The 21,782-nt window shown below is 37.5% G+C and overlaps 1 protein-coding gene across 1 annotated transcript in view; it reads left to right on the forward strand.

Annotated features, from left to right (window-relative positions):
• Positions 1 to 21,782, forward strand: part of LOC102905426 (uncharacterized) — a 163,945-nt gene that overhangs the window by 15,325 nt on the left and 126,838 nt on the right. The window contains exons 5-15 of the mRNA XM_042275419.2: positions 955 to 1,092; positions 2,864 to 2,916; positions 5,263 to 5,291; positions 5,376 to 5,457; positions 9,899 to 9,927; positions 10,023 to 10,095; positions 12,174 to 12,244; positions 13,565 to 13,652; positions 14,380 to 14,408; positions 14,504 to 14,573; positions 16,931 to 17,037. Of these exons, the coding sequence (XP_042131353.1) occupies positions 955 to 1,092; positions 2,864 to 2,916; positions 5,263 to 5,291; positions 5,376 to 5,457; positions 9,899 to 9,927; positions 10,023 to 10,095; positions 12,174 to 12,244; positions 13,565 to 13,652; positions 14,380 to 14,408; positions 14,504 to 14,573; positions 16,931 to 17,037 (769 nt within the window). The remainder of the gene's footprint in view (positions 1 to 954; positions 1,093 to 2,863; positions 2,917 to 5,262; positions 5,292 to 5,375; positions 5,458 to 9,898; positions 9,928 to 10,022; positions 10,096 to 12,173; positions 12,245 to 13,564; positions 13,653 to 14,379; positions 14,409 to 14,503; positions 14,574 to 16,930; positions 17,038 to 21,782) is intronic.

The raw sequence follows: 21,782 nt of genomic DNA on the forward strand, positions 1-21,782 counted from the left end.
TTATTTAGCTAACTAGGTCTCATATTTAATTTGTTTTTAAGGTGTTAATTTTAATTTTTAATAACAGTGTGACTCTTAATGTCTTAATAGTATTTGTAACCCATGCTCCTCATATACTGTTTCCTTAAAAATGGCAATCTGTTGGATGGCTCTTTGCATTAAATTTCTTTGCAAAATATTGTATGGTTATCTCTCAGTAACTGTTAATTCCTATTACCACATGGTACTCTACTTTTTCCCCTTTGAATTTATTTTGAAATTTTATTATTTGGCATGGTCAAAAGAACAAAAAACTTTTATTGAATAAGTTTGGATGAGTAAAAATCACAGTTGGGTGACAAGAAAAAAAAAATCTCAATATTCCAGCCTCCACACTTCCTGAATGTACAACCTCAGGAATGTTGCACATTGCTAGATTTACTTCCTGATTCAAAAAGCAGGGTTATGCTGGGACATAGTATGTATTATGTATTATGTAGTTCTAGCACCTGGTCATCTGCTACAAACGTCATTGCTACCATTATTATTAGAATCACTTATTTTATAATTATACTATTATTATGTTAATCATGCAAATAAGCTTTTCCCCTTTGCTCTTTAGTTTATGAATTACAATATATTATGTCAGACTAAAAAAGAGACAAAAAATTCTCTACTTAAATATTCACCTACTTTGAGAAATAGCCTCAGTATTTGTGAAAGAGAGGACATGGGGTTCTAAATTCTACTGTTCTACCTTAGTGGGAAAACAGGCTTTCTGTTTATTTTTTCTTGATTTGTCTGAGGGATAATTTACAGGATGAACATTTGAGCTCCCAAGATGTTTATGTCTGTTAGCAGATGGTCAGTTCTACATATACAAGCAATATTTCAAACTGGTAAAACATATTCAATGAGGTGTTTAACAACTTTATTAAATTACGTAACAGCCGGACTCTACCTCTGCTCTTTTAGAAGCACCCTTATGTATGCTGTAAGGTGTGGGTCAGAACTTATCATCAAACTTCTTCTTCAAAGAGGTATCGATACCTTTAAGCAAGATGCCTTTGGATGGACAGCTAAACGTTATGCTGTTGAAAGCAAAAGCAAAGTGTAAGTGTTCACATTTACTTGCTAACATTAAATGGAGATACAAAGTAATTACTAATACCACATCTTATATATTTAGTTTAGGTTGTCTTGTAATGGCAGTGACATAATCCACCCTATCATCCAGAAACTAATCAAAGCTCTACATGAATTAGAAGTAGCAATGGACACAGGATTCTTTGTCTCTGAATTTTTGTTTTGGTGGGGGTGGATGCTGGCAATTGAACCCAGGACTTCACATGATTTAGGCAAGTATTTTATTGAAGGACTATATTACTATTCTTAGGTTAGGACTTTTCAACCTCTATAGGTGAAGAAACTTTGTAAAACCCTACCTAGTTTTGAGAATGCATAATGATACCCACCAAAAGAAACCCAGAGTTGAGCCTTGTGGAGTTATGGGCAACATCATCTGAAGGAAATACATACATACTCAGCAAAAGGACTTCTACTCCCAGAATTCCATGGACACCGGCTCCCAGTGCATGTTAATCCTTTCTGCCAGGGCCATGTGATCTCTGGAGGTTGAGTGTTACCATTTTCCATTTTCTAGCTGCTGCTATTGCCTTTGCCACATAGTGTGCCCCGCCTTTTACTTCCAGAGAGATAGGACCAGTGGAACATTTGGAGTCCCTGGATACCCTAAGGAGGCTGGGATATGCCAGGGGTCTGGGAAATATGGACCACTTGTTGATACCAAGAAACCTGAGTGAAGGACATTTGGAGACCTGGTAGACCCTGGGGCACTTGAAGACCTGAGTGAATTGGGAATTGGAATTTGAGGGACCTGAAAGTATTTTGGGGATCTGAGGTCACTGGAAGTCTTTGTGAGTCTGGGGGCATTGGATGATCTGGTTATATGGGGGACTGAAAGGCCAGGAGTCATTTAGACCAGGGGCACCAAGACATTGGGTGCCATTGGGTATGGTGGGATATGAGAGGACATGGACATATTGTTGAATTGAAAATTGCAAAAAAATCACTTGACATCTGTATATTGATATCAAGTCCATACTAGTATTTTACTAGCTCCAGAATTTTTAGACTTTTATCTTCACTATCTAGGCATTTTGCATCTTTAGTCCAAATATAATCTATACATTTGAGGTATGAATAATTTCACATTGTTGTTAACTAGCTGTTTAGATTTTAAAATGTTAAATGGATGATTTTCTTTGAACTATGTGATGAAGAATAGAATAGGTAAAAACAAAAATAGGCCTTAATATTTTTGGTAACGCCAATATAAGAATATCAGATCTTTCAAGAAAATACACGTTGAAGATTGTTTGGGAGTCTAAGACAGTTCAGCCTAAAGAGACAAATGATCTTGTTGCTTTTCTATTTGTCATGCATACTTTACATTACCTTATTTAGTCATATCAGCCTGGTATACAAAAACAGTTAAAGTCATTATTTTTTAGAGGAAGACATTAAGCCTAATAGAAATAACATGTCCAAGAACAAGCAGCTATTGGCTACAAATATAAGATTTCTTCTGTGTTCAAGATGCTTTCCATCATGCTGAGAAAACTTAGTTCATGTATGGAGTTGGATTGCTTTTGATTCATGACCCTCCTGCTTCATTTTTTTCTTGTTCAGTTATAAGCTTGATAAAATACAGAATCCACATGTTTGTAGCATATGTTTAAAGGTTCTGATAGTATCATGGATAATGCCTGAAATACTTCTCTAAGTGTAATGTGACAGGTAAGTGTTTTCATATCAACATCGAACTAGTGAATTGATTTACCATTCTTTTGGTCCATGACAGTAGGACACTACTTATCGACTATGATGAAGAGGAACTGAGACAAACATGTTTAGGTAAGAGTTCTGATAGTGAATTACTGGGAAAATTGAAACTAAATGTAAATGGAATTGGTATTTTTCTTAACTTGTTTTCTACGGGCTTGGAGATCAGAATCCTTTAAAAAAACTTACATGAAAATTTTAATCCAAAATAATCTTTTTATTTAATTTCCTTGAAATTTATATATCATTATATAGAAAGAAAAAATATTTTAAAATTGCCTGATTGTTGCATTAAAATTGGATTTGTTTAAAAAATGGATTTTTTTCTGAAATATTGGAATGAGCGTACTGAATTTAGTAAGCGAATATTATTATATATGATGTAACGTTCTATAATTAGCATTGAGATTTATTCACCTGGGCTCATAGTCAGCTCTTCTTCATGGAGATCATATTTTTTCTATTAACCGTGTTGTTCACCCTGATATATGCATGATTTCTGTATTCCTTATGTCCATTGGGAACAAAATCATACTTCCTAAATCATAACCATGTACTTTATTTACTGTGTGTTCCTCACACATGGCGTAAAAAAGCAGGAAGGCATGCTAATGGGAGGAGGGAGAGGATTAGCATGAGGAGGACTGAGAGGAATGGGGAAGGGTAATGTGAAGGGAAAAACAAGAGGACTGTATCATGAAATGTCAAGACTAAATGTATTACTTTGTATATTACCTTTAAAACTGATAAAGTGCATATTCATATTTTCTATTAACATGTTTCTGTTCTATCACTGTCTTTACTTATAATTAGCTTCAGAGCTAAGTTCCAGCAGCCCCAAAGAGCTATACTTAGCCACCCAGCCCAATGGGAATATTAAGATTTCCAGTAAGTGTGAAAATCAGAAAAATATTCAGTCAATGCACTTATTGGGAAGAGGAACACATAAAGGAATACCAAGCTCACCTTCAGGGTCCTAGTACAGATTTAGGTACAAGTAATGTCAGAATTGAGGCAAGCTGAAGAGGGTGTATAATTCAGAAGTCATGGTTAAGGTGTGTCTGAAGGACCCTGTGCCAGTTCTGATCTGTAAAGTGATCTGAAAAGAGTTGTGTTGGCAATGGAGTACTACTCAGCAGAGAAAAACAATGAAAGCATGAAATTTGCAGGCAAATGGATGGAACTAGAAAAAATCATCCCAAGTGAGGTAACCCAAACCCAGAAAGACAGTCATGGTATGTACTCACTCATAAGTGGATTCTAGATATAAAATAAAGAACAATCAGACCACAGCCCATAGAACCATAGAGGCTATATATATAGTATGGAGGTCCCTAGGACGACTGTGGCTTATAATAAATTTCGGTTCTACTCAATTATTGAAAAAAAAATAGCCAAATGAATGGAAACACATGAACTATGAACCAAAGGCGGAGGGGCCCCCAGCTGGATCAGGCCCTCTGAATAGGTGTGACAGTTGATTGGCTTGATCAGTTTGGGAGGCAACTAGGCAGTGGGACCAAGTCCTGTGCTCATTGCATGAGTTGGCTGTTTGAAAACTGGAGCTTATGCAGGGGCACTTGGCTCAGGCTGGGAGTCAGGGACTGGACCTGCCTGGACTGAGTCTACCAGGTTGATCTCAGTCCTCGGGGGAGGCTTTGCCCTGGAGGAGGTGGGAATGGGGGGTAGGCTGGGAGTAAGGGGAGGGTGTGGGAGGGGGGAGAATAGGGGAACCCGTGGCTGATATGTAGAACTGAATGGTGTTGTAAAATAAAATATAAATAAATAAATAAATAAATAAATAAATAAATAAATAAATAAAGAGTTGTGTTGGTTGAGGGGACAAGCTGCTTCTCAGGACATGATTGCTCATGCTCCTTGGACAGCCTTGCCATCATGGATTACTACCTTTCTCAGGGAATAGGTTAATCATGCAAGGCTCTTTTGTCCCCAGGGAAAAGGTTTCACAGGATAAGTAGGAGTCTGTAGGTACCATTTGAGAAACTTGAATGGGAGACTGTAAAAGTTGATGGTAAGTTGTCTCAGTTACTCTTTGTGAGTTCAACCCTGAAGAGGAATGATATAGGTTAGGCATCACTATGATTTAGGAGGACAGTTCTTTAGTGTTTAATATGCCTGTGTGCCAAAGTTGGTAGGTTACACAAGACACAGGAGAAAGATTTCAAATGGAGAGATGTCGAGGATTTTTCACATTTTCATTTGCATTGCAGGACTAAGTGAGGTATTAGTGCTTTTTAGCACAGTTTCTAAGCACCTATTGTTTCCTGATGAGTTACCGAAATTAAAATACTTGATTAGAACCACAGACACGAGAATCCTGCTCATTTCTGTGTCTTTGTGAATGCTGATCCCCTTTGCTGTCTACATGGATTGATTGCATCTTCTTTTGCTTTGTAGATATAATGAAGAAAGACGCTTGCTCAATGGTAATGACTTTTTATAATTTTCTTGAATTACTAAGCAGACACTGTATGAAATGTTCATCACTTAACAATTACCCTCTTTCAAAGCCCTTCCAGCCTACCTCGGAAGTGAAACATTCTCTTCAAAGTGAAGAAGTGGAAAAGACAGAGGCAAAACCATCAAAGTCAGGTAAAATTTCCAGTTTAAGTTATTTGAAAAGAAGTAGGTGAAATATTAATGCTCCCAGGCTTCCCATTCTTAATGCTACCCATTTGCAAAGAGATGGTGTACATTGTCATAGCCAATGAAATGGTTGTTTCAGGCATCAATATTTCAGAGAAAGGTCTTCATTAGTACATGTAAGACATGCTGACAAATAGAAGTTTTGACTTAAATTTTACTCTTTCACGTTTTAATACTTTACATTTACCAGTTTGGAATCTCATAGACATTTAAAGAGGTTAATCATAAGACTTTTTAGGTTTTCCCAAAGTTTAAAACTGCCTGCAGTGTGGAACAAATGAGAACAAAGCCTAATGACAATTATGTATGACTATCCCAGCAAGAAGCATTACCTTTCATGATAACCTGAAAAAAAATAAAATAAAATAAAATAGGAAAGAAAGACAAATGCTGGAGGTTCAAGTGCTGTGATACAGCCTGTGGTCCCAAATTTTGGGAAGTCAGGCAAAAGATTCCCCCAACATAGAAGTTGTGGGTTAACCTTGATATATAGCAAGAGACCCTCTATTATAAACAACAGAAAAATCTATTTTAATTCTACCAGGATACCAGGTCTTCTGATTCCCAGTTATTTACTAGCTAATTTAGTGATCTCATCAGCTATGTATCTGATCATAAAACATAGCATTATATAATTGGTTTTAATGATTAAAATCAAACCAATACACTTCATATTGTCATGTTTATTTTCCTTTTTTCGTTAATCATTTTTTAATGATTTAAAATTTTTAACCATTTCATGTAATTTTGATGATGCCCACCTCATTATACTTGCATCCTTCTCTGCCTCATCCTGCCTCCCATCATCTGACTATGCAAACTACTCTTTTTTTTTTTTTTTTTTTTTTTTTGGTTTTTTGAGACAGGGTTTCTCTGTGTAGCTTTGCGCCTTTCCTGGGACTCACTTGGTAGCCCAGGCTGGTCTTGAACTCACAGAAATCCGCCTGGCTCTGCCTCCCGAGTGCTGGGATTAAAGGCGTGCGCCACCACCGCCCGGCGCAAACTACTCTTTTTATTTTATTTTTTTCTGAGCCCATGTTAAATTCAGTCCCATTTGCATGTTAAGTATTGTCTGAGGATTTTTATTGCTGTGAAGAGACACTATGACTACTGCAACTCTTATAGAGAAAACATATAATTGGGGTGGCTCACTTACAGTTTCAGAGGTTCAGTATCATCATAACCAGGAGCATGACAGCATGCAGGCAGGCATGGTGTCTGGCTATGTCTTGACGAGAGGGCAGCAGGAAGTTGACTAACTGTCATACTGTCTGAAGCTTGAGAAAAGAGATCTCAAAGCCCACTCCCCAGAGTTACACACTTCCTCCAACAAGACCACACCTACTCCAACAAGGCCACACCTCCTAATAGTGCCACTCCCTTTGGGGGCTATTTTTTTTTTCAAACTACCACAAGTATACAATCTATACCTGGCTACCCTTCAGCTGTTCTTAGTTCTTGATGAGTTCAGTGAAAATTAGAAGTAGAACACTTAATGAAAAGTCTGGGAATGCATTCCTTCAACATTGTGGAGTAAAATGCAACCCACAACAAAATCAGCAATGAAAATGGTTTGCACATGTTCCCTCATACCTCATCTTAGTTTTTAAAAATTGCATATTGTTCATTTGTGTGTGTGTGTGTGCACATGCTCGCAGGGGATCATGCATACAGCGGCACATGTGTGGAGATCAGAGGACAATGGATAGGAATAAGCTATCTCCTTCTGGTATGTTAGTTCCTGGGATGCAACTCAGGATATCAGACTTCACAGGAAGCACCTTGACGGCTGAGCTGGCTTATGTGAGCTGCACAAGTATTTAATATTAATGACCAGATTTGAATTCTTCAGGAAACCACATTTGTTCACTTTAAAAAATGTTAATAAAGTCACTCTGCATTGGAAATAGACATTTGTATCAAATGCTTCATGAAGCTTTACTTCAATTTTGGTCAGCTTCATCCTCATTTTGTTATTCTGTTTTCTATTAACTCTCCTGGCTCTAATTATTCCTATGAACTTCGCATCCATCATCACCACATTTAGAGTGATAAATCACCATTGAAAATGTGAAGGAAAAGCATGCTTTGGAACATTAACAGCCTAGATTCCAAGCTTTCATCATTCAGTGTAAGGCTGATTATGCCCACATCTGCATCCTTGACCTTCTCTTCTGGACCACTTCTCTGGCATTACTGGCATGCTGATAATGACATCTTTAACCACCTCCATGTTATTGGCTGACACATGAGTCACATAGGACTGCCCCTCTGTTACTACTCCCTTTCATGCTTTTACCCCTTACTAAAATATATCTGCCCACACTCTCATGTTGACTGTTAAGTAAGGCAGAACTTCTAAGTGGCACCCGTTAAGTGCAAGCGAGGAGATGGTGCATCTGTAAACAGAGACAAAGTCGAATGACATGTATGTGTGGAGATGCCATGAGGGAAACCACACTTAGTATTCAAATTTAGGAATTCAAGTCTTACTTTCTGTCAGTGTGTTTCTTGTCCCGTTGCTGCCCTTACTTGTAACTAGTTTCAGGGCAAAACCTCCAGTCGCCCCAAAGACCCACGCATAGCTATCCATTCCAATAGGAATAGTAATGTTCCCAGTAAGTGTGAAAATCGGACAGTGGGAGCCATGTGACTTCTTTGAGGAACAAGGCCTGAGAATAGCATGAACGGCTCTCCTTGTGGCAAAGCCCTGGAGACCCTGACCCATTTGGCAAAGCCTGTGGCGAGTTCGCTGCCTGATTCTGGGCTTGACCCCAGGAGCGAATGTGCTACCTGCCCTTCTTGCTGTCACCAAGCTAGGCCTGCTGCTGGCCTGAACGAGTCACAGTAGGTCGTGCAGTTTAATATTACATATGTGCATAACCGTTCTGGAAAGAATGATTTTAACCACAAGAGTCTTTGAGAAATGTGATTCAATAGATGACATCATGACAACAGTCTAGAAGCAGGGAATGAAGCAGAGTCATAGAAACCCACAGTGCCTGAATCCTAACAACTGTTCCAGTACTCCAAGAACTTAAGGGAGAAGGACATGTAATCAGTGCTAGAAACTTAGGGGGTAAAAACTGATTGTAAAACTCTTCATGCAAACCATTGAAACTGTATAAATAAAAACAGCCCAGGCTATCGGGGCCACTTGTTTGAAGGACAGGGGGTCACAATTTCTTCATGGCCCCGACGTCACACATTCATCCCAGGTCATCAAATCCATCTGGAGCAAGGCTTCCAGAAATCATAGAAATATAAATGTACACATTGGAAAGAGGACCACATAAAGGAATCTAGAGGTCTATGGCTTATCTTCAGGGTCCTGGGACAGATTTAAGTACAGATAATCTCAGGCAGGCTGAAAAGGTTGTATAACTCAGGAGTCATGGTCTAGATGGACACTGTGCCAGTTCTGATTCTGTAAGATGATCTGAAGAGAATCCTTGTTGGTTGAGAGCACATGACACTTCTCAGGAGATGATGGCTTGTGTTCCAGAGACAGCCCTGACATCATGGATAACTGCTGTGCTGCCTGGATTTTTGTCAGCTGGACACACACTCTAGAATGTCATGTGAAGAATGATGTCAGTTGAGGAATGGTCTCCATCCGACTGCCCTTAGCTAGGTCTTCAAGGGCGTTTTCTTGATTGCTGATTGACTTGGGAGGGCCCAGCTCACTGTGAGTGGCACCACTCTTGGGCAGGTGGTCCTGAGTTGTTTAAGAAAGCGGCTGAGCAAACCACAAGGAAAGCAGTAAGCAGTGTTCCTGCATGACCTCTGCTTCAGCTCCTGCTGTCAGGTTCCTGTCCTCAGTTCCTGGATCAGCTTCCCCTGATGATGGGCTGTCATGGTAAAGTTGGTGGTCACAGCAGGAGAACTTCACTAGAACAATTTCCTTCACCCAGGAAAAGGTTTACCCTGCAGGGCTCTCTTGTTTCTGGGACAGGCCTTGCAGATTCCATTTGGGAACCTGGACAGGAAACTAAAAGCTGACAATCATTATCTGAGTTGATTTTTGTGGCTTCAGCCCTGAAGAGGTACCACACAGGCTAGATGTCACTTGTTTCTAAACAGACACTCTGCGTTTGATGTGCCTCTGTGTAGAGGTTAGTGGGTGGCCCAAAGCACAGGAGACAGATTCCAAGGTGAGGGATACCAAGATTTGATCCTGTTATTAATGACGTTGTAAGTCAATGGAGGAGTCAATATTTTTTTTAGAAAAAATTAATCTAAGTGCCTATTGGATTTTGATCATTTAAAACCAAAATATAATTTGGAAATATGAGCACTAGAATGCTGCTCTTTGCTATGTCTTCCTGAATGCTGTCTACCTTTACTTTTTTGATTATATTTTCATCATATTCCTGTTGCTTTGTAGGAAACACTGAGAAGGATGCACGCTCAATGGTAACAACTGTTATGATTTTTATCTTAAATTGCTAAGTAGATATTATGTGAAATATATAACTTTAACAATCAGCCTTGTTTCCTTACCCATCCAGCCTACCACAGAAGTGGAGGATTCTCCTCAAAGTGAAGCAATGGAAAAGGCAGAGGCAAGACCGTCCAAGTTAGGTGAACACTCCAGTTCTAATTACTAGAAACAAAGTAGGTGTAAGGTTAATGTGCACAGGGTTCCTGTCCCAATTCCATGTGACCGCAGAGGACGGGGAAATCTGTCATCCCCAGTGCTGGTGTCATCATTGGCATCCATATTTCAGAAAAATGTATGAGATGTTGACAAATGGATTTCAACTTAGATTTTTATTTCTCCTTTTCTGTTTTAAAGCCTTAAATTTATCCGTTTAGAATCTGTCCCTCATAGGCCCTTACCAAGGTTAATCATGGGGCTTATCAGATGCTCCTAAAATTCAAACATGCTGGGACTGGGTACAATTGAGGACATAGTCTAAGACAACTATATATAAATGTGTCAGGATGCGGTACAGGTATCCGTGATAATCTGAAAAACATCAGTCGAAATAGAAATAAAATGCCAGAGATGCAGATACTGTGACACAACCCAGAGTCTCAGGTCCTGGAGCCCAGGAGTTCTGGACTAGCTTTGACACACAGCAAGATAATTTCTATTCAAAGATAAATAAAGGAAAGCCCATTTTAGTCATATACTGACACTAGGTCATTTATTAATAATTCAGTTTTTTCCAGTTAATTTAGTGATGTCATCAGATGTATATCTGATCACAAAATAAAATATTATATAATTAGATATAATGTATAAATCCAAACATACAACCTTCAAAATGAGTTAATTATATTTAAATTTTCTTTACTTTTACTTTTCCTTATTTGCTTGTTTTTAAGTCAGTTTCAAGTATTTTATACATTATAGAAAACAATGTGACCAAAACCACCCCCTTTAACCTCTCTTCCATTCTATTCACCTTGGCTTTCTCAAATAATTGTTTTTCTATTATTTTCTTTTTTTCTGAGTGGTTCAGAATCATTCTACCTGCATCCTAAGCATAACCTCTATAAGGAGCCGCTCCCTGAGTCCCACTCTGGTTTCTCACATGGTTCAGTAGAAATGAGACACAGAAATGCTAAAAAACATTAGACTGAGCCCCTTAGCATCAACCATAGGAATATAAATCATGAAGCATTGACTATGGGAACGTAATCCGTAAAGTGCCCAGGGCTGGCAGGTATCCTGTTGTCCTTCTCATCGAATTTGCTAATTGTTCATGTTGATAGCAAGAGTCTGTTCTTCAGGAATCCAGATTAGTGCTTTAAAATTCCTCTATAGTGCAAATTAATGTTTATGTCATAAATTTCTAAATATTTCTGGATGCTTTACTTCAAGTCTGTCCAGTTTTCATCTTCATTTTGTAACACTGCTTTCTCTTCACTCCTCTTCCACTACTGGAGATCCTATCTCAATGAATGAATGAATGAATGAATGAATGAATGGGGGAAAAGATATGTACCAACCAGTCCATGAGTAGAAGTGTTAGGCATATAAGTCAATAATTTCATGTGGTAAGAATGTAAGATGAACTCTGAATATGGTATTTAGGTAGCCTCCAGGAAAACCAATCCCTATAAATCTAGAGAGAGTCAAAATGAGGAAGACTCATGTAACAGAATGTTAAACATTTGTCAGAGTAGTGCATCAAAAACATGTTCAGCATAAGGAACAAGTTCACAGACAAATGTGAACACAGGAGCAATATTATTTTGATGAATACATTTTTGAATACTTTAAAAGTTATTTTGAGGTAGAAAATAATTTAGAGTATTAATTTTTTCAAATGATATTTAAAAATTTTTGTTATTGGGGGTTTGTTCATGCATGTTTAATGGATTAACTATGGATGAATCTTTGAGATGTTTCTATGTCACCTTTAAATCATCCAATATCTATCCAAGTGATACATATATGTTTTGCATAATTAGGTCTATTTTATAAATAAACCTTCAAGTTGATTGAGATAATTTCTTGAGAAAATATAGATTACATTTTTATTATCATTAATGTTAAATAGGTATATGTTGCTATATAATGTTCTCTATGCATAATGTTCTATAAGTTGCTATAGAAAGTGTAACCTTATCCAACTCTTATTAGTAACTTATATTCAGCATGTACACATGATATACACATGATCTATACATGTTTATTTTATCTCCAGAACCAGGCTTACGAGTGTCCTCAGAGAAAAAGTCAAAAAAATGTGATCACAAAGAAAATAACCGGCCATTGGTAAAGTTTCAATTGCTCATCCAGTATTGTCTGCTTTTATTGAAGATGATTTTAAAGGCCAAGTGGAATTTTCTTGAAACTGCCTTGAAAATTTAGTAGATAATTCCACATTTAATTTTTTAAGTATTTCAACTAACTATAGAACTTAGACAGGACAGTGACATTCTTATTTGTTAACTTTCTCCATGACAGAAAGGTCATGTAAGAATCAAACCTTATGGAAAATCAGCTGAAGTTACAAGCAACCTAACAGTTACAGACCATGAGTGTGATCATTCCCGGGGTCAAGTATATGGTTTCATGTTATCGGCCAGTAACATTTGGTTAAACTTCCAATCCTTGCTTTGATATCTAGTTGACTTCAGTGTTTTGTAGAAAGAGGGACTAGGAAATTTAACAGCTCCATTATCCCATAAGTGACTAATCCATCCATGATGGACCCTCTGGAGTGAGAGTAGATAGATATCTTTCCTCTTTGTCTTCATCTCAATGAAAGAAACCACTAAATATGCTAATGCCGTACACTGGTTTCAGTGCCCATAAGAATATGTTAGGACCAAATGATGTAGATACTTTATGTGAAAGCATGACACTTAACATTCTGTCAGTAAATAGCAGGATTTGATCTTTTTAACACATGGACACTCACATGTATACCACATTTCTCCATACACAAACTTGTATACGAACACATGCACAAAGTAAACTTCTGCAAGCTAAATGAAGCAACATCTGAAATTTTCTGTGTATTCTCATTGTTATATTCTCTGGGTTCAGTTCTCAAGTTGAGTATCATAGTTTAAAACAAAAACAATTTATGTTGTTTAAAACATTTTAAATAACTAATATTTTATTTATAGCAAGTGAATGTTTACGATTTGTGTATGTGGTAAAAATATTCTTTTTGTTCTGAAATACATATTAGATATTTTAGTTTGTCTTTTTTCCCCTCCGGAGCTGAGGACCAAACTCAAGGCTTTGCACTTGTTGGCAAGTGTTCTATCAATGAGCTAAATCCCCAACCCCCGTATTAGATATTTTAAAGGCAATTTCCTTGTTGATATTTGTATGAGAGAAAATATCAGAATTTTAAAGACTATGGTTACTGTCAATGCTCATGTTTGACTAAAGACTGAGTAGCCATGAAAGTAAAACCTAGATTCAGCCTAGGGAGTACATGCCAGGTTCTTTAGTGAAATGCATCCGCTCTAGTGCATTATCTTATGTCCAGTTGCTTTCACAATTACAATCGTGACATAGTTTTAGAAAAAGGATTGGCAAAAGATGTGTGCTACTCTTTCTTGATGTGAACTTTAACAGAAATTCTTCGAGAGGGTTTTTCGGGATAGTCATTCCTCTGGGACTCGAGACGAGGAAAGCAAAGACATCACAAAAGGAAGAGTTCTCGGTAAGAAACATTCTTTTATTTAAAAACATTAGCTGAGGGGCTGGAGAGACGTCTCAGCCATTGACAACATTTGTTGCTCTTGCAGAGGACCCAGTACCCACATGGTGAGCCATCATGGGCACCGGACATGCATGTGCTGCACATTTATTATATACATAAAGTAAAATAAATACATAAATCTAAAACAAACCTTTGAAGTTATTTGTCAGAAATATTTGTGTAAATTTGAATAAAGGAATGAATATTTTATGAACTCTTACTCTGAAACAGTATATCCACTCTTATCAATTTGGAAACTTATCACCCTCAAAAATTAATTCTACGTTTCATTCTACCAATAAGAAAACACGGTTCTTACTAAATTAAAGAATGACTTGGAAATCCATCTAGTCAACTTCGTCATTTACCCATTGGAATCATTTGTTCCTCTTATTGTAGATCACAAGTCTCTCCATCAGCCAGAATGTTGCCACCCCAGGTCCACACTTCTCTAGTTAATATCCATTGAGTATATTATCATTATTTTGTAATATAAACTGTATGTTTCATTAACTTTGTATGCATTTCAACAGCATATTTTATATTTCTATGCTGACCAGAGTAAAGACAAAACTTAAAAATCATTTTTCAAGTACTGCATGACTGCCATTCCCATCTTATCTCTTCATGTGTCCAGAGTGGGTATTGTTATAATTCATAATTTTGACCATTTTCTGTTACCTTTTAGCATGGGTTGAAAAAGATGATCTCTCTAAGGTAAAAACATATACCTTTTTTTTCTTGAATTATTAAGGATATGCATTGTAAATCACACAACATTTACTAAATATCTTGCTTCAAATCCTATCCAGCCTAGAACTACAGAGAAAAAGTCTTCCACAGATGAAGTAGAAATAATCACGTTAAAGTCTTTCAAATCAGGTAAATTTTTATAATTCAACAGAATCTGGAAAGAAAAGGTGTTAGCACTGCCTATCACTTTGACAATCTTCATTCTATTCCCCCAATACTGATAGTAAAATAGGATCTAAAGGATTCAGTTTTCACTGTTTCTATCAGTGTTTCAAGGGGAGTCATTCACAAGCATAAATAGAAGATTAAAATATGTAGAGACTGGCTTAGAGGTTTCTAGTTTCCTGTTTCAGTATCAAAAACGTATTTAGACTCTAACCATCATAGACATTGATAAAGATTATTATTAGATGTCTTAGATTTTTCCCAAGTTTAAAAGTGCTTACTATAGATCTGGGTGTCATGATCCATACCTGTGTTCTTAGTCACTCGAGAGGCTGAAGCAGGGCATTTCTTGTACCCAGAAATTCTGTGTTGGTGTGGTTGCAAAGCAAGATATACCCTCTTAAAGATAAAAACACAGAACCAATTTTTATTCCACATACAGTTCATTTGTGATCTCTGCCTAAGTTGAGTACAACATTATGTACCTGCTGCTGGCAGGTAATAATCATCTGATGTAATATTGTACACTTTTGAATAAGCTACAAATCCAAACATTCTTACTTTTTAACCCATCGTGTTTGCTATATTATTTTCTTCCTTTTTACATTGGGGGATATGTAGTAGTATTGTGTTCCCCAAAATATTGTGTACCCTAATAAACTTATCTGGGGTCAGAGAACAGAAAAGCCACTAGATACTTAGGATAGGCAGTGGTAGCACACACCTTTAATCCTAGCATTCCAGAGGCAGAAATCCATTTGTTCAAGGATACAGCCAAGCATGGTGACTCACGCCTTTAATCCCAGGGAGTGATGGTAGAAAGCAGAAAGGTATATAAGGTATGAGGACCAGAAACTAGAAGCATTTGGCTGGTTAAGCATTTGGCTGGTTAAGCTTTTAGGTTTTGAGCAGCATAGTTCAGCTGAGAGCCATTCAGATATGAGGACACAGAGGCTTCCAGTCTGAGGAAACAAGACCAGCTGAGAAGTTGGCTAAGTGAGGTTAGCTGTGGCTTGTTCTGTCTCTCTGATTTTCCAGCGTTCAACCCAATAACTGGCCTCAGGTTTCATTTTATTAATAAGAACTTTTTAAGATTCCTGCTACAGGGATATGCTGGGGAAATCCCAGAATTTTTCACTTGATATTGCACAGTCTTGTATGTGTGTTACTACTCCTACCTTCTATTTATCATTATTATTATTATTATTATTATTATTATTATTACTATGCTCAGCTTTGTAGCAACAAAGAGCACAATGCTTACAAGAAGAGCTGAGTAAATTCCCTCAAAATTTACGATGAAGTAGAAATATTGAGCAACCAAGGACAATTACAAACATTTGAGTTTCTTTTTACATCTGACTTTTTTCTTTCTCCCAGTAATTACTGGCATTTCATACTTGAGGAATTCATATTTGTGCATTTTCCATTTAGCAAAATCCACTCTCTTCTTGTCACTAATGAGGATATACCCTAGCTATTTCTGAAAACACTAACTCTGTGTCTGCCTTCCATCATGTTTATCTCTGCTTTGTTGCCTTCTCTGAGTTCGTCTGCCCCCATCATTCACGCACCACTTACACCTGTTCTCCACCACTTATAGAATATACATGTACAATGCAACATGAACAAGTTAACACACAACTTCTCAGTTACAAGACTTTCGTAATCTACCTCCACACAAGTCTCCCTCTGTAGTTCTTTTCTCTAGCATTATTGGCGTTTCCATCTTCACCAATAACTCTTGTTTGACAAGCACTCTATTGAATACTCCTCTTCCTCTGTGGGTACCATCTCTTGTGCTGACATCCTTCCCTGCCCTCCACCTGCCTCAAGTTGTTCTTTCAATGTCAGAACAGGCATCACCTCCAGCGAAGGTACGCACTGCATATTTCAAGCACATTTTCAAAAGTGCTGGGCCATCCCCCGAAAGGTGCAATAATAAGTACTTATTGAGCAAAACAAAGAAAGAGAATATATACTTAAATGACTGAAAAGATTGCCCACTCCAGTTTGAGAGTGAACTGTGTAGACACACAAAGAAGTCATTTACAACTCAAGAGGTAAATGTGGTAACCTTAAGCAAAGTGCCACCTGCTTATCGAGGTGGAGGCATCATCAAGGATGGCTTCAAATATTAGATGGAATTTTAACAGATAACATGTTGGGATGCATCAGACGGTAAAGCTTAAGGTTACTTGAAATTCCTCAGGAAATCACAGATGTACTTTATTATCATTGATTTTAAGCTGTTTCTACATATTGATAGAGACTATTATTTTATGTCATTTTTAAAAAGTTTATGTTCACAAAATATATAGATTTGTCTCTAGAGGTAGTCATAGAAGTGTCATCGGAAGAAGAACAGAAGGGAGAGGATGATGATAATGATGATGTTGGTAATGGCATCGCACATCTGCAACACTCGGTAAGGAAGCCTTTAATTTCTCATTTAGTGTTTTCTTGTGTTTAATAATGTAGCACCAAACACATGCAATTACCTTCAAGTTATCTTATAGGACCAATAGAAAATTTTATCCTATTTTTTAGTTGTACCTAATTATAAAATTTAGAATGTTCTTAGACTCTACAATAACTTATCATTAAATTTTATGCCAGGATATATGGCATGTTTTTGTTTATTTTGGTCCATATATAAAACCTCTTTAAATTATACAAATTAAAATCAAATTGTATCATATGGCTAAACAATAATAATTTTGAACAATGTAGAATTGATGGTACCTGTATTAGATTCATGCAAAAGGGTGGTCATTCTCAGTGGTTCAGAATTTGTGGCTTTCCATTACCAGTCAGTAACACCTGGGTTAAAGTTTGGATTCTATCTTTCTATCTCTAGTTGACTTCAGTGTATTTATAGAGGCAGGGAATAGGGTGATTTTAACACTAACCCATACTAAAGGCAAATAATTCCCAATGCTACCTAGTGTTTTGAGGGGACATTAGTATACATTTGGGCTGGACTTCATTCAGATGCTTCATAGGCTACATGACACTACCATTGTATACAATTTATAGATTGAAGTATAAAACTTTTTCCTTCTGTGTGGTGGGATTTTCGTATTTTTATTTTTATATCTTTTTCTCTCTTTACATCCCATAGATGAGTTAACTCACAGCTCAAATGTTCCCTTGCAGCAAATAGTTCTTCCATGTCTGTTCTGTTATTCACCATGATCTTTGTTATTGACCAATTGAGTTAAACATTTCTGGTCAGATGTTGAGTGCGGCTGTCATTCATCAATCATTCCACACAAGATTCATCATACTATGTGTCCCTTCTTTCATGGAAAGAGCAGAATTTATATGATTATTTGTGTTTATTGAAGATGGAAAATGAAAGCCATTTATATAGTTTTCAGTTTAAACCCACATGAATAAAATAGTGATAAAATATGAATTTCTGCATTATTCAGCTTGAGTTAACTTTAATAAATATAAATCATGCAAACAGAAGCAAATTGTTTATTGAAATATGGTAGAAACAACGTAAAATGCATTACATGTAATTATAAAGAATTACAAATTTCTTAACATTTTAATATTTTTAAAAATACTGTATATTAAGCCAAGAGTGGCGGCACATGCCTTTAATGCCAGCACTTGGGAGGTAAAGGGAGGCAGATCTTTGTGAGTTTGAGACCAGCCTGGTCTGCATAGTAAGTTCCAGGATGGCCAGAGTTGTGTAATAGTGAGACCCTGTCTTAAAAAATACAAAAACAAATACTGAGTATTAAAGAAGTAAGTTTTAAAATATATGCTATTTGGGTTCAGATCATTGTTTAGTGAAGGCGGGTAAAGTGTTGCACAAGCTTAAGAAACTGAGTTCAGCTGGGCAGTGGTGGTGCCCGCCCAGCACTCAGGAGGCAGAGCCAGGTGGATCTCTGTGAGTTCGAGGCCAGCCTGGTCTACAGAGCAAGATCCAGGACAGGCACCAAAACTACACAGAGAAACCCTGTCTCAAAAAACCAAGAGAAAGAGAGAGAGAGAGAGAAGAGAGAAAGAGAGAGGAGAGAGAGAGAGAGAGAGAGAGAGAGAGAGAGAGAGAGAGAGAGAGAGAAGTATGAATATATATTATTTTGTGTTTGTCTATGTGCATGTGCGTGCTCGCGTATCACAGTACATGTATGCAGATGAGAGGGACAGTTCTTTCCTTGAATAATGCTGATCCTGTGAGGTAGATTGAACTCAGGTCATCAGGCTTAGAGGCAGGTGCCTTTATTGTGCTCAGTCATGTAGCAGTATGTGCATGTGAGTTCAGCTGTGGAGGAGGAAAAAAAAAAAAGAAACTGAGTTCAGCTTCCCAGGCTTGATGGTGTATAACTCCTGTTCTGGGAGTGAGGATGGACACAGGTGGATTCTTGAAGCTTGTTAACTAGACAGTCTAGCCAAAATAGCAAGCATATAAAATAAGGAGACTACCTATAGTCAGTCTCTGGCCTCCACACATACAGTCACAGGTGAGAACACATAAACACCCATGAAGTTGGGTGCATAGATAAGGGTGGAGGATGGGGCATAGGGAAAGAGTGTGATAAAATGATAATGTGTGGGCGGTGGTGGCGCACGCCTCTAATCCCAGCACTCGGGAGGCAGAGGCAGGTGGATCTCTATGAGTTCGAGGCCAGCTGGGCTACAGAGTGAATTTCAGGAGAAGGCGCCAAAGCTACACAGAGAAACCCTGTGTTGAAAAAAAAAAAAGCAAAAAAAAAAAAAAAAAAAGATAATGTGTGAAATTCTCAAAGAATAAGTAAATACATTTTTAAAAAATTCAGTGGCTCTACATATTATGCAATAAAGACTTATAATACATTCTATTATAATTTAATATCTGTAAAGGAAAAATTGTATCTCTCTGGAATGATCCTGATTTATCTTTCCCTAATTGTATATACATGAAAGTGTATATGCACATATACATTCCAAAGTGTAGTTGTTTTTGAGATGAAACGACAAACTCTCCTAGAATCACAAGGAGGGAAAAACTGCCTGTGGAGTGTAAACAGTTACCTCTGGAAGATGATGTTAGATTTGTAAATATCTCCAGCCATTAGGATACTGTGGGAGTGCCTGGCACTATTCTCTGGATACATTATTGGCTATGGAAGTCAAGGGTTTTTTTTTTTCTGCTTTTTTATTTTATTTTATTTTATTTGTTTTTTTAATTTTATTTATTTATTTTTTTTGGTTTTTTGAGACAGGGTTTCTCTGTGTAGCTTTGCGCCTTTCCTGGAGCTCACTTGGTAGCCCAGGCTGGCCTCGAACTCACAGAGATTCGCCTGGCTCTGCCTCCCGAATGCTGGGATTAAAGGTGTGCGCCACCACCGCCCGGCTATTTTATTGTTTTTTATAAATATTTTTATTTTATAATTAATTTAAGTTTATATATCAGCCACAGATTTCCCTGTCTTCCCTTCTCCCACCCCCCAGCTTCCCCCCGCCACACACATCCAGACCCCATTCCCACCTCCTTCAAGGCAAGGTCTCCCCTGGAGAGTCAGTCCAGCCTGGTAGATTCAGTTGAGGCAGGTTCAGTCCCCTCCTCCCTGTACCAAGTGTGAGCAAAGTGTCTCAGCATATGTCCTAGGTTCCAAAAAGCCAGCTCATTCACCAAGGACAGGTCCGGCCCCACTGCCTGGGGGGCCTCCTAAACAGTTCAAGCTAATCAACTGTCTCACTTATCCAGAGGGCCTGGTCCAGTTCCATGGGGGCTCCTCAGCTATTGGTTCATAGTTCTTGTGTTTCCGCTAGTTTGACTATTTGTCCCTGTACTTTTTCCAATCATGGTCTCCATATCTCTTGCTCAGATAATCCCTCCTTTCTCTCATTGATTGGACTCCTGGAGCTCCACCTGTGGTTTGGCCATGGATCTTTGCTTCTGCTTCCACCAGTCACTAGATGAGAGTTCTATCATGACAGTTAGGGTGTTCGGCTATCTGATCACCAGAGTAGGTCAGCTTAGGCACTCTCTCGACCATTGCCAGTAGTCTATTGTGGTGGTATCTTCGTGGATTTCTGGGGACCTCTCGCAGCACTCTGCTTCTTCCTATTCTCATGGGGTCTTTGTTTATCACGGTCTCTCTTTCCTTTTTATTTTTTTAATCTATCTTTACTTTGTGATGCTAGAGATCACACATATTTAGAGATACCAGGAACATGCCCCACAACCCATCTGGACTGCAAGCTCAGTATTTGGAGATGTAAATTCCATATGTATATTTCACCACCTTTAAAACTCTGTTTCTTAGACTTTAAAAATTTCTTTTTTCACTCACATGAATACTGGTTGTACCTATCAAGTTATAAAAGAATCATTACAAAGAATTTACAGACATCAACCCTTAACTTGGATTTTCATAGTTTTATTTTTATGGGAGATGCTTCCACAATTCTAAAACTTTTTAGGAGGTGAGGGTCTCTATGTGTTCTTTGTGCTTATCTACAATTCTGAACTTCAGCAATATGACTGCCTTGGTCTCTTGAGCCACTGGGGTCATAGGTGGGACCCACCTATAATGGCTCCTAATTTAAAACTTCTTATAGTTATTTTTTATTATTTAAAACAAATTTTAAATCTAAATATATTTTGATCATATACTTCCCTTTTCCCAAGTTTTTACAGGTCCTCTCCCAGTTTTTACCTACCCAACTTTAATTTCTTTCTCCAAAAATAAACAAAAACCCAATACAACAACAAAATGCCCCAAAATCTTGAAAACAAAATACAATATCACCCCAAAAGAAAAATAAATAAAAAACAAAAATTAAACTAGCCAAATAAAAGTGAGCACACACACTTGCACATACACACACACACACACACACACACACACACACACACACACACACCAACCAACAAACAAAAACTCAACAAACTGTGGAGTCCATTATTTGTTGGTCAACTACTCCTGAACATGAGACCTGCCCTGGAGTATTTGATATATCCAATATCATTCCACTGCAGAAAACTAGTTTTCCCTTTCCTATTAGTTATAAATAACAGTTCAGTGTCAACCTTTACCTTAGTGACAAGGTTTTTATTCATTCATGCATTCATTCATTATTCATTTATTTTTTAAATATAACAAAATAAAATATAATAAGATAAAACAAAAACTTAAGACAAACAGAGGGGAAAGAGCCCAGGAGAAA

This window comes from Peromyscus maniculatus, chromosome 4 (genome assembly GCF_049852395.1).
Source record: "Peromyscus maniculatus bairdii isolate BWxNUB_F1_BW_parent chromosome 4, HU_Pman_BW_mat_3.1, whole genome shotgun sequence".
Lineage (NCBI taxonomy): Eukaryota > Metazoa > Chordata > Mammalia > Rodentia > Cricetidae > Peromyscus > Peromyscus maniculatus.